Raw genomic sequence first — 14,930 nt, 5'->3', positions numbered from 1 at the left:
ATATACATTTATGAATATTTTCACTTTGACCATTTAAGGAGCAATAACCCACCAAGAAAATGTATATCAATATATGTGCTTAATTACATATATACATTTACAACTCTCTCTCTCTCTATATATATATATACTAGGTGAATCTACGTGCCGAGCCACGTATTGCTAGTTTTATTTAAGATTTTGGTCTTTTTAAGATTTTGAATGTATTTTATTTTTAAAGATTACAAATTTTTTTCTTGAAAAAATTAAATATTTATATTTGAAAAAATTAAAGATAGAAATGGTATTTCTGCTAAACCATGACACTTGAATCATCAGGGCGAATTAACACCAACCAATAAGAAAGAAAAAAAACAGAGAACAGTTTCAAGGTGGAGTATTGTGTTTAATATATGAGTTTGCACGATCAGATTTAGAACAATTACAAATAATGAGAAAGTAGATACAGAATTAAATCTAATCAAATTTAAATTTAAATGATATATGATTTAGATATTTTTAATTAATCTATTTAATATTTAATAATTATTTAGTCAAAAAAATATTTACAAACATCATAGTGAAAAAAATAATAACAATAAAAAAATAGTTATCCTTATATGATAGAAAAATAGAAAAAATAAATTTTATCATTAATTAAAATTAATAATTATACCTGTAAAATTAATAGGTTAAAAAAAAGAGTAATGACCTATATTATAGATAGATATATAGATTATGGAGTGCAAACACTTGGACTAATTTGATGACTCTCTATTGCCAAAAATTTATTCACATTAGAATAGAAAAGAAATTAATAAAGCAATTAAAAAGAATAACATCACATTATGCATCAGAATCAAAAAAATAAAGATTTTTTTAAAAAATAAATAAAAAAAATTATTAATATTCTCCTTATATAGGTTTGTTAGAGAGATATGTGGCTAAGATGATTTTTTTTTAAATTTAAAAATAGATTATTAATATTTAAAAGATTGTTTAATTTTTTGGTTTAATTATTGGGTTTATTTGTTAACGGGAGATCAAACCTAATCGTTAAATTTAACAGAATATTCTTTTATTTTGAAGTATATTCTGTTAAACCAAGAAATGGCGTTAGATAGACACTTTTAATATATAAAGATATATAAATATATATATTAATATATATATATATATGCAATGATATATTAAGATATGTAAACAAGTCTAGAACTATAATATTCCTAAGCACAATACATTTTCAAAAGCGATAATACACATTTCTTTTGCTCAAACAAACACAAACACATTATTATCAGTAAAAACACAATCAACTATACAAAACAAATTACAAAACACATAAAAAAAGAATGAGTTGCAAAACACACAATGTTCTTATTAAACTCTTTAAACTTTTTGAAACAATAACATAACACGGTGATATCTCCCAAAATGATAATACATGAAACAAACTTACAAAAAAGACATAACTAACACGTTCCTTATTAAAAAAAGGACTTTAAAAGGTGACTGACACAAATACTTTCAAAACATGTACTTTATTTTGATAAGATAGTCCACAAACTTGTTCCACAAATACTCTTCGAAAAACCAAAAGTAAGCACGCCTCCAAAATCCGCAAACCACTAACGGAACAATGACACCCACAAAGCTCACTCCAAACCCCATTCCTATGCCCAATCTGAACCAATATTCATCATCTTCCCTTTCTCCATCTTCATTACTTGCATTTGAATGCGTTGTGTTAGGATCTTCAATACACTTTTTGAGGAGCGGCGGTCCACACAATTTGTTTCCCATAAAGCTAGAAGCATCCATGCTTTGCAGTTGCGTGCCTATTGGAATTTGTCCCGACAAGTTGTTGTATGACAAGTTCAAGTGACTCAAGAATGATAAACTTGACAAACTTGTAGGAATGTGACCAAACAAATGGTTCATTGAGAGATCAAGAGATTCTAAGGCGGTCATACTGTCAATCTTTTTAGGAATGCTCCCACTCAAATAATTTCCCGACAAATTCAATGATTGCAACGCATCGAGACTTGTAAGTTGTTCTGGAATTTCTCCTGATAATTTGTTGCTAGATAGATCGAAGGTACTTAAGAGGTATAAGATGGTGTTGTATTGGTTTTCCCTTCCTTTGATAACCACATTTGCATTCTCCCTAGATCTTTGATTATTAACGCCAAGATAATATTGAAATGGATTATTCTGTGATTTAGAACTCATAGCAGTTAAATTGTTGAAACATTTTGGTATTTTCCCCGTCAAACTATTATCACTAGCATCCAATACTTGAAGCATAGAAAGTTTACAGAGTTCATTTGGAATATGACCTGTGAAATTGTTTGAACGAAGGACAAGAAAACGCAGCGTTGGAAGACTTTCAATCCATCTTGGTATAGTCCCCGCTAACTTATTAAAACCAAGATAAAGACCTTTTAAAGCTGAACAATTCTTCAGAGCCTTTGGTATTTCTCCACTGAGACTATTATTTTGTAGATGCAATGACATTAAGTTGAGTAAAGATCCCACAGAGCTTGGAATTTTTCCACTTAGATTATTGTTATCCAAGTTTATCAAATTTAATGATGGCCAATACATCCAACAATCAGGAATCTTTCCTGATAAAAGATTATTTTCGAGATATAAGGCAATAACTTTTTGTTTAGAACTCTTTGGATCACAAAGGAAATTAGAAATGTTACCAGACAAGTAATTATTTGAAAGATCTAGCATGTTCCAAACTGGGATATGAGGTAATGGTCTTGTCAACTTGTTGTAACTCAAGTTCAACATATAATAACCATCATTTAGAAAATTAGGAATTTCCCCATAAATTTGGTTTCTTGACATGTCAATATCAGCTGAAGAAAAATTCCATAACCAAGAAGGAATGATATCTGAAATTCCAGTATTAGACATGTCTATTCTAAAGATATCTTTTTGTGATTTTAGCCATGTAGGAAAATGAGGACCTAAGTTCCAATTTCTTATTTCTATGGTTCCAAGAGAAAAGGGAGGAGTCCAATCTAAACTTTAAAGCTCAAGTTATTTTCAGAAGCAAATATGTGCTTAAGCTTTTTGAGGTTGGCAAAATGAAACTCACACACATTACCTTCAAAAGAATTTGATTCAATTGAAAGATATTCTAAATTTGAGAGAGACCCAAGACTCTTTGGTAGAAGACCACTGAAATGGTTATTGGAAATTATTAGTGTTTGTAATTGTGAGAGAGACCCAAGACTTTCTGGTAGAAGACCACTAAAATGGTTACTGTAAATTATTAGTTTTTGTAATTGTGAGAGAGACCCGAGATTTTTTGGTAGAGGACCATTGAAATGGTTATTGGAAATGTAGAAAGATTCTAACTTTGAGAGAGAATCTAAGCTTTCAGGAAGAGGTCCACTAAAATTGTTATAAGAAAGATCTAAAGACTTCAAGGATATTATGTTTTTAAATATTGGAATTGGAATGGGGCCTGAAAATTTATTAGATTGAAGAGAGAAATCATCTAAATTCTCAAAATCTTTTATTTTATCCACTAATTGGCCACCAAAGGAATCGAAAAAATTCCTCCCCAAATTCAGTGACTTCAAACTTTTAGAAAGGCGACCTGACAAGCTTTCGAAAACCATTGAGACACTGCCTTTGTAATTATTGCCTCCTAAATCAAATTCTTTCAAATTGCAGAGTTTTCCCATAGATGAAGGGATTTTTCCTGCTAGAGCATTACTTCTCAAGTTTAAACTGACTATAGAGGTCAAATTTGCTACATCACTTGAGATAACTCCATGCAGTTTAGTATTAGAAAGGTGGAGGTGTTCAAGATTAGAAAAACTAAATAAGCAATTAGGAATGACAGAGTCTATATTATTGCGAGACAAATCAAGATATTTTAAAAGGCTCATGTTGTTTCGAAAGGTACAAGGAATTGAACCTCGAAGCTCAAGAGAGTTGTAACTCAGGTCAAGTGTCTCAAGGGATGTAAGATTTATGTGAGATGGAAAATGAATATGACTAAGATAACAATAGGACAAGTGTAATTCTTGCAAGGAAGGGATCATATTTATTGCTAAAAGCCAATGATCATATGCCTTACTAAGATCAACATAAGATAAGTCTAGTGATTCCAATGAAGAAAGACTAGACACCCAATGAAGGTTGTCAACATATAAGTCTAAATTATGTCCAAGCCCAAGATAGAGCAAACTTGAGAGATTTCCAAGTTGTTGGGGAATCATTCCCTTGAAATGTCCATATGTGAGGTTAAGATATCTTAAACTCACAAAAGAACCCACAAAACTTGGAATTTGAATTGCCCCAAAATTGTTGAAGCTCAAGTCTAAGTTAGCTAGATGTGTGAGATTAAGCAAGGAGGGATTGATCTTGCCTGTAAGGGAACCATCCCTGAGAGAGAGCTTCGAGACGTGGCCAGTAAGAGCGTTGCAAGAAATTCCAGCCCATTTGCAGCAATCTTCTTCTTCAGAAACATTCCAAGACACCAATTTGTTATAATCATCTACCAAATCTTTCTTGAAACTCAGAAGAGCCTTTTTCTCTGTTTCATGGCAGAGTATGCTGGATTCTCCAACTCCATTGCCAAAAACATTCCCCATAAGAGCTACCTTTGCCAGAAACATGAAAACCATAATGATTGTTGTAACATGAATAGTCATGGATACTGATAATGCAGCCATGGATTAATAGATAATAATGGCATGCATGGGAAGGAGGCCTTCTTTATATAGACAGACCTTTGTTGTCATGGCCTCCATTGGGCTTTGAAAGTTTTTTAAAATAATAATAATATGAGAAGATACATTATAATTGGTTCCTCCATATATATATAAATATGTAATTGTCTTTGTTGACCACTACACATTACACACAATTAATGGACTCTCAATTCAACATTGGATTTATTTATTTTATTTTTTTCTTTTTTATTTCGATTTTATCTCAAATCTAAGGGAAACAATTAGTCTCTAGCACCACTTAAAGTTTGTGGAGCCTTGCGATTAATTAGTAAAAGATAAATAGAAGAATAAAGAAAATGTCAAAATTACTAGGTTAATGAATATGAGGGTGGTACTATATATTACTATATATTTATTTATTGTAAAGAATAAGTAATACATTCTAGAAGTAAAATAGAAAGCAAACACATGTCATTACATGGCTAGAATTACGTATATAATATACACATTATTAATTGAAATTAAATTTATATATATCTTATGATCAATGACTCCGGCCATCACAAAAGATATGGAATATAGTTTTATATATACTTATCTCTTCAAAGTTAATTTTTCAATACGAAAAATATAGTTTTCTATTTATTGAAAATATTAAATTTCTAGTGTAAAGGCATGACACAACATTTGGAAATTAAATTTCTAGTGTAAAGTTAGAACCATAATATTTTCTTGAGGAAATCCATCAAATTATAACACATATACAACATATATAAATGGGGCTATCTCCCAAAATGATATATATTGTACATAAAAATGACTTGAGAAAGAACAAAAACAAACAAAAGAAGACAAAACCATGACACAACATTTGGAAATTAACAAGTGTTCGTGATGAACATGTGGTTAGACCCAATAAAAGAGAAAAAGAGTCTTTACTTATCTTATTACAAAACACTTGAACACATGATATTGACCCAAATATTTTCAAAAACTATACTTTACTTTGATAAAGAAATCCACAAGCTTGTACCACAAATACTCTTCGAAAAACCAAAAGTAAGCACGCCTCCAAAATCCGCAAACCAGCAACGGACCAATGACACCTACAAAGTTCACTCCAAATCCCATTTCTATGCCTAATCGGAGCCAATATTCATCATCTCCCCTTTCTCCATCTCCGTTACTTGCATCTGAATGTGTTGTGTCGCGATCTTCAACACACTTTAGGAGCGGTGGTCCACACAATTTGTTGCCCATAAAGCTAGAAGCATTCATGCTTTGAAGTTGGGTGCTTGTTGGAATTTGTCCTGACAAGTAGTTACATGATAAGTTGACATAACTCAAGAATGTTAAACTTGACAAACTTGAAGGAATGTGAGCGGACAATTGATTCCTCGAGAGATCAAGAGATTCCAACTTTGTCATATTACCAATCGTTTTTGGTATGCTCCCACTCAAATAGTTTCCGGACAAATTCAATGATTGTAATGCGACGAGGCATGTAAGTTCTTCTGGAATTTCACCTGATAATCTGTTCTCTGAAAGGTCTAAGGTACTTGAGAGATATAAGATAGTGTCGTACTCGTTTTCCCTTCCTTTAATAACAAGATTTGCATCCTCTCTAGAAACTTCATTCTCCAATTTAATGTAAATGGAGTCATATTTTCTTTCTAGAGTAGAGGTCATAGCCGTTAAATTTTTGAAGCATTTGGGTATGATTCCTGTGAAGTTGTTATTACTAGCATCCAATACTTGAAGTGTAGAAAGTTTACAAAGGTCAACTGGAATAAGGCCTCTCAAATTGTTTGAAGGGATGACAAGAAAGCTCAAATGTGGAAGACAGCCAATCCATCTTGGTATAGATCCCACCAACTTATTTAGACCAAGATTAAGACCAATTAAAGTTGAACAATTCATCAGAGACTTTGGTATTTCTCCAATCAAGCTATTATTGTGCAAATGCAATGAGATTAAATTATGTAAAGATCCAAAAGAGCTTGGAATTTCACCAGTGAAATTATTGTTATCCAAGTTTAAAACTTTTAATGATGGCCAATACATCCAACATATTGTAACTAATGAAGAACAGGACAATAACGGAAATAACGACCTTAACTAATCTTGCTGTTAGTTGTTGTATCGGGTAGTTAGTTAAGCTGTCCAGCTGTACTTTTCTGTTTTGATTCTGTTGTAAGGTCCTTGACCAAACTCTTGTATATATATCAAAGGTCTCTCTCAGCTGAATTCAGCTTGAGCTTTCCATGTTCCATTGTTCACTTTCTCCTCACCTTCATCTCTCAAGCTCACTCTGCTTCTAGTTTAGTTCTTGCATTTCTGTGTTCTTTCATGGTATCAGAGATATGGCTACTGTTGCTGAAAATTATTAATTACTATGCAAGTGCACGCAATCAAGTAGTATACTCACGCAAGTGAGGTCGAACCACAGGGAATTGGATTAATTACTACTAAACTATACTTATAATTCTATTTGGCAAATCAAAAGTATTTATGATTTAAAAAAGAATGAAAGTAATTCAGAAAACTTAAATAACACAATTAAAAGTTGAGCAAGATGAGATAATAGGGAGGAGAATCATGTTGTTGTTTACCCAAATCGTTAATGCCTAATTGCTATCCTATTCTTGAAGTGAATGACAGATTATAAAGTAACCTAGCTCTTTTCAGATCTTCTAGGTTCTAAATCACATGTTATCTAATTAATTCCTTAATTAAACTAACATGAAATCAGCATTAGGCAATAATCTACTTGTCACATAAGTCATGTGAATACTCTCGTTTCACATAGAACATCGATTATCCAATTTTAGCATTCTCAATTCTCACTTTTCAGATTTTAAATTGAGATCATAAAGCATGCACAAGGTGATCAATCTTAAACATGAAATTAAGCACAAATTAAGATAATTTCACAAACAAGAATGGAGGAATGGCAATTAAACATTAACTAGGCAAAACATTAAACAACAATCATCATCCTCCCTAAATGGGAAATTTAGTTCAGAAATAAATCCATAACCATTCCTATAACAATATTCAACATAAAGAAATTAAAGAGGAATAGAGAAAGAAACTGTTGGTGGATTGACTCTGGATCTTCACTTTGATTTCCTCTGCTCTTCTTGCCTCTTTCTGCTGTGTTTTAGGGTTCCAAATCGCTCTCCCTGACTTCCAATCGCAGTTTTCTATTTATATCTAATTTTTAGGGTTCGTCGGACAAAAATACCCCTGACCGTACGGACGCTCGCCGCGGCCAAAAGTGGTCTCGCCGCGGCCAAAAGTGCATCAAAAAACCACGTTTCTGCCCAGACTTTCTAGCCGCGGCCATGGAATTCTCGCCGGGGCGAGATGGTATTTTCAGCTTCGATCTGTTTTAGTAAAATGAGCATAACTTTCTCATCCAAACTCCAAATGAGCTGATTCAAGATGCGTTGGAAAGATAAGAAAGAGATCTAAAACTTTTATGTTTTGACTTTTTCCAAAATATGATCAGAACATAGTCGAATTTAGGCTTGAACTTTCAGCTTTATTCTCTTTCAAAATTTTCTCTATTTTATAGATCACTGTTTTCCGAAATTTGTCCAATTTATACATTCCAAGTGTAGAAACCTGAAATCAAAGAAAACAAGCGTAATTCTATTCTAAAAATAATAATAAAGAAGGAAAACAACTATAAAATGTGATCCAAAACTTAGGCTGAAAATAGCCTAACAAATTCCCCCAAACTGAATCTTTACTCGCCCCCGAGTAAAGCTAAAACTCAACTAAACTAAAAAAAACAATGTAATAGATAACTAAACCTTCAAATGATTGAACTGCTACTACCACCTGAACAACTTCAAGCAAATCAATAACCAGAATTTCAACTCAATAACTCTAAGAACTAACTTGGATGCACAATTCAGAAGTAAGCAATTCATACAGACACAAAACATCGCATTTGACATTCATATCACAACCATTCTACACTTCCCGACATTCCGCTAACCCATGTTCAATAAGTTTGGATGATATACCTCTCTCCACTAATGTTGACAAATTTTTCTTTGGAATCAATAGGTCTTTTTAGGTTATCGCAACGTGGCTTAGGTACATGGGTAGGTGACAAGTCATTTAAGCTACATTATACCATAAGCACAATTAACCAAGCAAGCACCCACATTTAGTTTTTCTTTCTTTTCTTTCATATATCCCAAAGACAATAGTAAGAGATTGCATATTTTTTCCTATGTGCATACCTCATATTTTTTTCTTAGTTTTTCTCAAGAAGACATTATCACATATTTTCTTTTCTTTCTCTTTTTCTTCTATTTTTTTTTTACTAGAGGCACAACACACAATACTTTCTCTTTTTTTTTCAATCATTCACTAGTACACTTTATTTCCCCACTTACAACAATTTATCCCCCCAAACTTGCTTAAAGGCTCATGGCATAATAAAGTATGTTTAGAGTGAAAAGAGTTAAGGATAATGAGTTTAGCTTAGGTAAGTGGTGAGAAGTTTTTAGAATAGGTTAAGGCTCAACTTTGGGTATACTATGGTGAAATTTCTAGGTAGGCTTGAAAGGCTCAATCGGTCCAAAGAAAACTTGCTTAAATCACTTTCCAAACAAAAATTATCAAGGATTTCGCTTCAAGAAAGTATGTCAAACAAATTCTATTTCATGTCAAGTCAACATTCCACAATCCAAGTAGAACAAAAGTGATATGCGTCAAAAACAAATGTTTTACATCTAAATGAACAACCTTCTAATACACATCTAATTCAATTCAAAAAGTTATGACTCAAGCACACAATTAAGATTTCAATCCATTGCACAAGTGAATAACAGTAAGTCAATCAATATTCTAGCTCAGTTATCAACACATGACACTAACAAAAACAAAAACTAAACTAAAAAAAACGAAAACATAAACTGAAAAACTGAAAAAAAAATTAAATCTCTCCCCCCCAAACTAAAGATGCACATTGTCCCCAATGTGTTAAAATAAAATTGTGGTTGAGAGAGACTTACCTGAGCGCCACATCAACAAGCGGTTGACGCCCGTAATAAGCGTCATGCAAGACAACTTGAAAATTGTTGTTGTACTTGCCTTCAAGCTTGGCAAGTGATGAGTTTGAACTAAAATCAGCACCAACAACATAAGACTTTGGATGATGTGCTTGGGGAGAAGATTTTTGTAGCTTGTAGAGGATATAATATGGTGTAGATGAAATATATGGATTCATTGGTGGTTTATCAGTCAATATCATTGATGAAGTCGAATCAATGATGTCATGTCCTTCTTCATCCTCCAATGTCACAGTTTCTACACTTTCATCTAACAACACTTCTTCTTGTTGTTCACTCTCCACTTGGCTATCCATACCCTTGCTTGTGATTTCATATTCAATGAGTTCTTCTTCACAAGGATCTTGATCTTCAATTGTAGGCTCATTATCTTCCTTGTATTCAACTAATGACCCTTCTTCATTGTAGCAATAACTCTCATAACTTTCATCATTGGAGTTATTACATTCTGAATCATGAGTCATTGAATTATCACATAAGGATCTCACCATGTCAGTTAAGCGGTTAATCTCTTCTGGAAGTGATTGTAGAAGTGATAGTAGTTGCTCCTCTTTTTTAGTTTGTTGGGATGAATTTGGGCAATAAGGTGGGTATTGGTGACTCCAACCCTGAAGTGATGGATCCCAATGCCAGTCGTAATCAAAATCTGCCATATCATTCAATAGATTTATTACGTCATAACCTCTCATTAATAGAGGCGCTCCAGTGACCTCTACTCCATAATCAACCCAGTTTCTTGTTTCATCACTAAGCCCGTTATAAAAGAGCCACGTAAAACATCCACTTGAGAAAGTGGGATAACATCTCTCTCCAAGCTCTTTAAATCTCCTCCAAGCAGAATAGAATGGTTCATTGTGTTGTTGGGCAAAATCCTCAAGATATAGCATCTGGATTTATCTTGCAGGTCAAACTCATAAGTAACACATTAGTAAAATTAAAAGAAAAATAAAACTAGATTAGTACTAAAAAGAATAAAAATTTAAAACAACAAAATTAATACTAAAACCAAAAAGAAAAACTAAATTAGAACAAAATTTAATTTTTAATAATATTACAAAATTTAATCTAAAAGAAACAGATTAGAAATAAGCAAAAAAAATTAACCAAAGTAGAAGTTAGTATAATTTTATGTAATATCAATCTTTATACAATTCCCCAGCAACGGCGCCAAAAACTTGTTGCTGAAAATTATTAATTACTACGCAAGTGCACGCAATCAAGTAGTATACTCATGCAAGTGAGGTCGAACCACAGGGAATTGGATTAATTACTACTAAACTATACTTATAATTCTATTTGGCAAATCAAAAGTATTTATGATTTAAAAAAGAATGAAAGTAATTCAGAAAACTTAAATAACACAATTAAAAGTTGAGCAAGATGAGATAATAGGGAGGAGAATCCTGTTGTTGTTTACCCAAATCGTTAATGCCTAATTGCTATCCTATTCTTGAAGTGAATGACAGATTATAAAGTAACCTAGCTATTTTCAGATCTTCTAGGTTCTAAATCACATGTTATCTAATTAATTCCTTAATTAAACTAACATGAAATCAGCATTAGGTAATAATCTACTTGTCACATAAGTCATGTGAATACTCTCGTTTCACATAGAACATCGATTATCCAATTTTAGCATTCTCAATTCTCACTTTTCAGATTTTAAATTGAGATCATAAAGCATGCACAAGGTGATCAATCTTAAACATGAAATTAAGCACAAATTAAGATAATTTCACAAACAAGAATGGAGGAATGGCAATTAAACATTAACTAGGCAAAACATTAAACAACAATCATCATCCTCCCTAAATGAGAAATTTAGTTCAGAAATAAATCCATAACCATTCCTATAACAATATTCAACATAAAGAAATTAAAGAGGAATAGAGAAAGAAACTGTTGGTGGATTGACTCTGGATCTTCACTTTGATTTCCTCTGCTCTTCTTGCCTCTTTCTGCTGTGTTTTAGGGTTCCAAATCGCTCTCCCTGACTTCCAATCGCAGTTTTCTATTTATATCTAATTTTTAGGGTTCGTCGGACAAAAATACTCCTGACCGTACGGACGCTCGCCGCGGCCAAAAGTGGTCTCGCCGCGGCCAAAAGTGCATCAAAAAACCACGTTTCTGCCCAGACTTTCTAGCCGCGGCCATGGAATTCTCGCCGCGGCGAGATGGTATTTTCAGCTTCGATCTGTTTTAGTAAAATGAGCATAACTTTCTCATCCAAACTCCAAATGAGCTGATTAAAGATGCGTTGGAAAGATAAGAAAGAGATCTAAAACTTTTATGTTTTGACTTTTTCCAAAATATGATCAGAACATAGTCGAATTTAGGCTTGAACTTTCAGCTTTATTCTCTTTCAAAATTTTCTCTATTTTATAGATCACTGTTTTCCGAAATTTGTCCAATTTATACATTCCAAGTGTAGAAACCTGAAATCAAAGAAAACAAGCGTAATTCTATTCTAAAAATAATAATAAAGAAGGAAAACAACTATAAAATGTGATCCAAAACTTAGGCTAAAAATAGCCTAACAGCTACCGGTCGACCAGAAGCACCAGAAAATCTGCAACCAAATGAAGCTCAAGAAGCTCCTCCAGCTGCACTACCAAACAACAACCTGCTTCCACTGAATTTGAGACTCGATCGATCGAACTACATGCTATGGAGATCCTTGGTTCTTGCAGCAGTTCGTGCCTATGATCTTGATGGCCATCTGCTTGGAACAATTCCGCAACCTCAACGAAATCTGGCAGGTAATACCCCTAATCCTGCATTTAATCAGTGGATTCGTCTCGATCAATTTCTTATGCACTGGTTAATGAATTCGATTTCTGAGACAATTCTTGCTCATGTGATAAACTGTCAAACTTCGGCTGAGATATGGACAATCTTGAATCAACTATTTGCAACAAGATCCAGGGCCAGATTGCTTCAGATTCGTGGATTACTTCAATCCACAAAGAAAGGATCCCTTTCAATCGATGAGTATTTCTTGAAGATGAAACAATATGCTGATGCCTTAGCTGCTGCAGATCAACCCCCCTCCAATGAAGATTTGATTCTTTACATACTTGGTGGCCTTGGATCCGAGTATGAGGCTGTGATTGTGAATCTCACCTCTCGCACTGATAATCCTACACTTCAAGAAGTGCAATTTATGCTTCACTCTCAAGAAATGCGCATAAACCAGTTGGTTGCTGATTCTTTAACAAATGTCCAAGCCAACTATGCCAACACTACTATGAATTCTCACAACCGTGGTGGATATCAAGGCAACCAAGGACGAGGATATCGTGGTCAAAGGGGCGGTAGAGGATATCAAGGCAACATAGGAGGAAGAGGAAACAAACCCATATGTCAGTTATGTGGCAGAGCTGGCCACACTGGTTTGAAATGTTACCACAGATTTGATATAACATTCACTGACCCCTCCTAAACTCAAGGCACACCCTCGTCAACATCCAACTCCTCTGAATCACCACAAGCATTCTTGTCTGAAACAACAGCACAACCCGACAACTATGGATCTTGGTTCTTGGACAGTGGGGCAACTCATCATATCTCCAACACATCAGCAGATTCAAAGGCAAAGCTAAATTGTAGTTGATAATGGCTCTAACCTTCCTATGAATAAAATTGGTACCACTTCCATTCCTACTCGTTTTCCTCATCAGTCATTACTGTTAAAAGACATCTTTCATGTCCCAAGTTTAACCAAAAATTTGCTTAGCATTTCTCAGTTCACTAAGCATAACAATGTCACTATTGAGTTTGATGATGTTTGTTGTCTTATTAAGGACAAGACAACGAAGCAAGCTCTTCTTCGGGGTACCCTCATTGATGGTCTTTACCAACTCCAAGCCCCCACATTCAAGTCTCACCAATCCACTTCAGAACAGTCATGCTTCAGCAACTCCCACTGTTTTTAATTTCACCACATCCAGCAACCCTGTCAAAGACAAGTCCAAGACATCATCCATTTGGCACTGTCGATTAGGACACCCGTCTAGTAGAATCCTAGCTAAAGTTTTTTCTAAGGTGTCTCCAAACACATGTACCCTTGTGTGATGCTTGCCAAGTTGGCAAATTACATCAATTTTCCTTCAAACAAACTGAGAATAAAACTACTATGCCTTTTGAACTCATTTTTTCTGATGTATGGGGCCCCTCATTCTATCCATCTAATGATGGTTACAAATATTATCTAAGTTTTGTGGATGATTTCGCAAGATATGTTTGGCTTTTTCCCATGAAAAATAAATCTGAAGCTGCTTCTATTTTTCAACATTTCAATGCCTATGTCGAAAGAGTATTTCAAAAACAAATTAAAAGTGTGCAAATCGACTTAGGCAAGGAATATGAACCACTTTACAAATTGTTCCTCGCACTAGGAATTGTTAGAAGAAACTCTTGTCCTCACACACATCAACAACAAGGTTGTGTGGAGAGGAAACATCGACACATTGTTGATATAGGTCTCACACTCCTTGCACAAGCCAACATGCCCCTCCAATTTTGGTGGGAAGCCTACACCTCAGCTGCCTATTTGATCAATAGGTTTCCTGTCACCAACTTGAGCTACCAAACCCCCTATGAAAGACTTTTCAAACAATTACCTGATTACAATCTCTTAAAGGTGTTTGGGTGATCTTGTTTTCCCTTACTTAGACCATATGAAACTCACAAAGTAGCCTTTCGATCCTCAAAATGCCTATTTCTTGGCTCTAAATTTTAAACAATCAATTAATTAATAATAAAAAATATTCACAAATCACAAACAATAATCGAGAAAACAGGAATGAAAGAGTATAAAAAAATAAAAAATAATTAAAGCAGTAAAATAGTAAAATTAACACCAAGATATATTGATTCAAGTCTGATAGATCAATATTATTTATAGCTCTACTCCAGTTCTAGAACATCTTCAATGTACAGTCGAGATCGATTCTCTCAAAGTGTTTCAAGTCTCACACTCTTACCTAAGAATCTTTTTCATCAACAGAAGATTCTTCTTACAAAATCCAAACCCAATCTCTCTATTTGTTCTGTACCTTTCTCTCTACCTCTCAATCTTTTCTCTCTCTAAGTCTCAACTCAATTGATCATCTTCTGAATTGATAAGTGTTGGTGGTAATTATAGGCTTAGAAT

The 14,930-nt window shown here is 33.8% G+C and overlaps 4 protein-coding genes across 4 annotated transcripts; all 4 read right to left on the bottom strand.

Moving 5' to 3' along the window:
• Positions 1–1,364: 1,364 nt before the first annotated feature.
• LOC115716591 (receptor-like protein EIX2) lies at positions 1,365–4,244 on the bottom strand. Its single transcript, XM_061115234.1, has one exon. The coding sequence runs from the start codon at positions 2,905–2,907 to the stop codon at positions 1,507–1,509; it is 1,401 nt and encodes a 466-aa protein (XP_060971217.1). The 5' UTR covers positions 2,908–4,244; the 3' UTR covers positions 1,365–1,506.
• On the bottom strand, positions 3,015–4,226 carry LOC133037764 (LRR receptor-like serine/threonine-protein kinase FLS2). Its single transcript, XM_061115235.1, has one exon. The coding sequence runs from the start codon at positions 4,224–4,226 to the stop codon at positions 3,015–3,017; it is 1,212 nt and encodes a 403-aa protein (XP_060971218.1).
• A 30-nt stretch (positions 4,245–4,274) lies between the features above and the next one.
• Positions 4,275–4,682, bottom strand: LOC133038075 (receptor-like protein EIX1; the record flags this gene model as incomplete). Its single annotated transcript, XM_061116121.1, has 1 exon — positions 4,275–4,682. A coding segment is annotated over exon 1 (408 nt), but the record flags the coding sequence as incomplete, so codon positions are not given.
• Positions 4,683–5,669: 987 nt separating this feature from the next.
• Positions 5,670–6,746, bottom strand: LOC115715900 (receptor-like protein EIX2). Its single transcript, XM_061116120.1, has one exon. It carries the CDS (start codon positions 6,744–6,746, stop codon positions 5,670–5,672), a length of 1,077 nt encoding a protein of 358 aa, XP_060972103.1.
• Between the last annotated feature and the right edge of the window lie 8,184 nt (positions 6,747–14,930).

The sequence above is a fragment of the Cannabis sativa genome, chromosome 5, assembly GCF_029168945.1.
Source record: "Cannabis sativa cultivar Pink pepper isolate KNU-18-1 chromosome 5, ASM2916894v1, whole genome shotgun sequence".
In the NCBI taxonomy this organism is placed as follows: Eukaryota; Viridiplantae; Streptophyta; class Magnoliopsida; order Rosales; family Cannabaceae; genus Cannabis; species Cannabis sativa.
The sequence above is the reverse complement of the archived record's forward strand: the minus strand, read 5'-3'. Positions and strand labels throughout refer to the sequence as shown.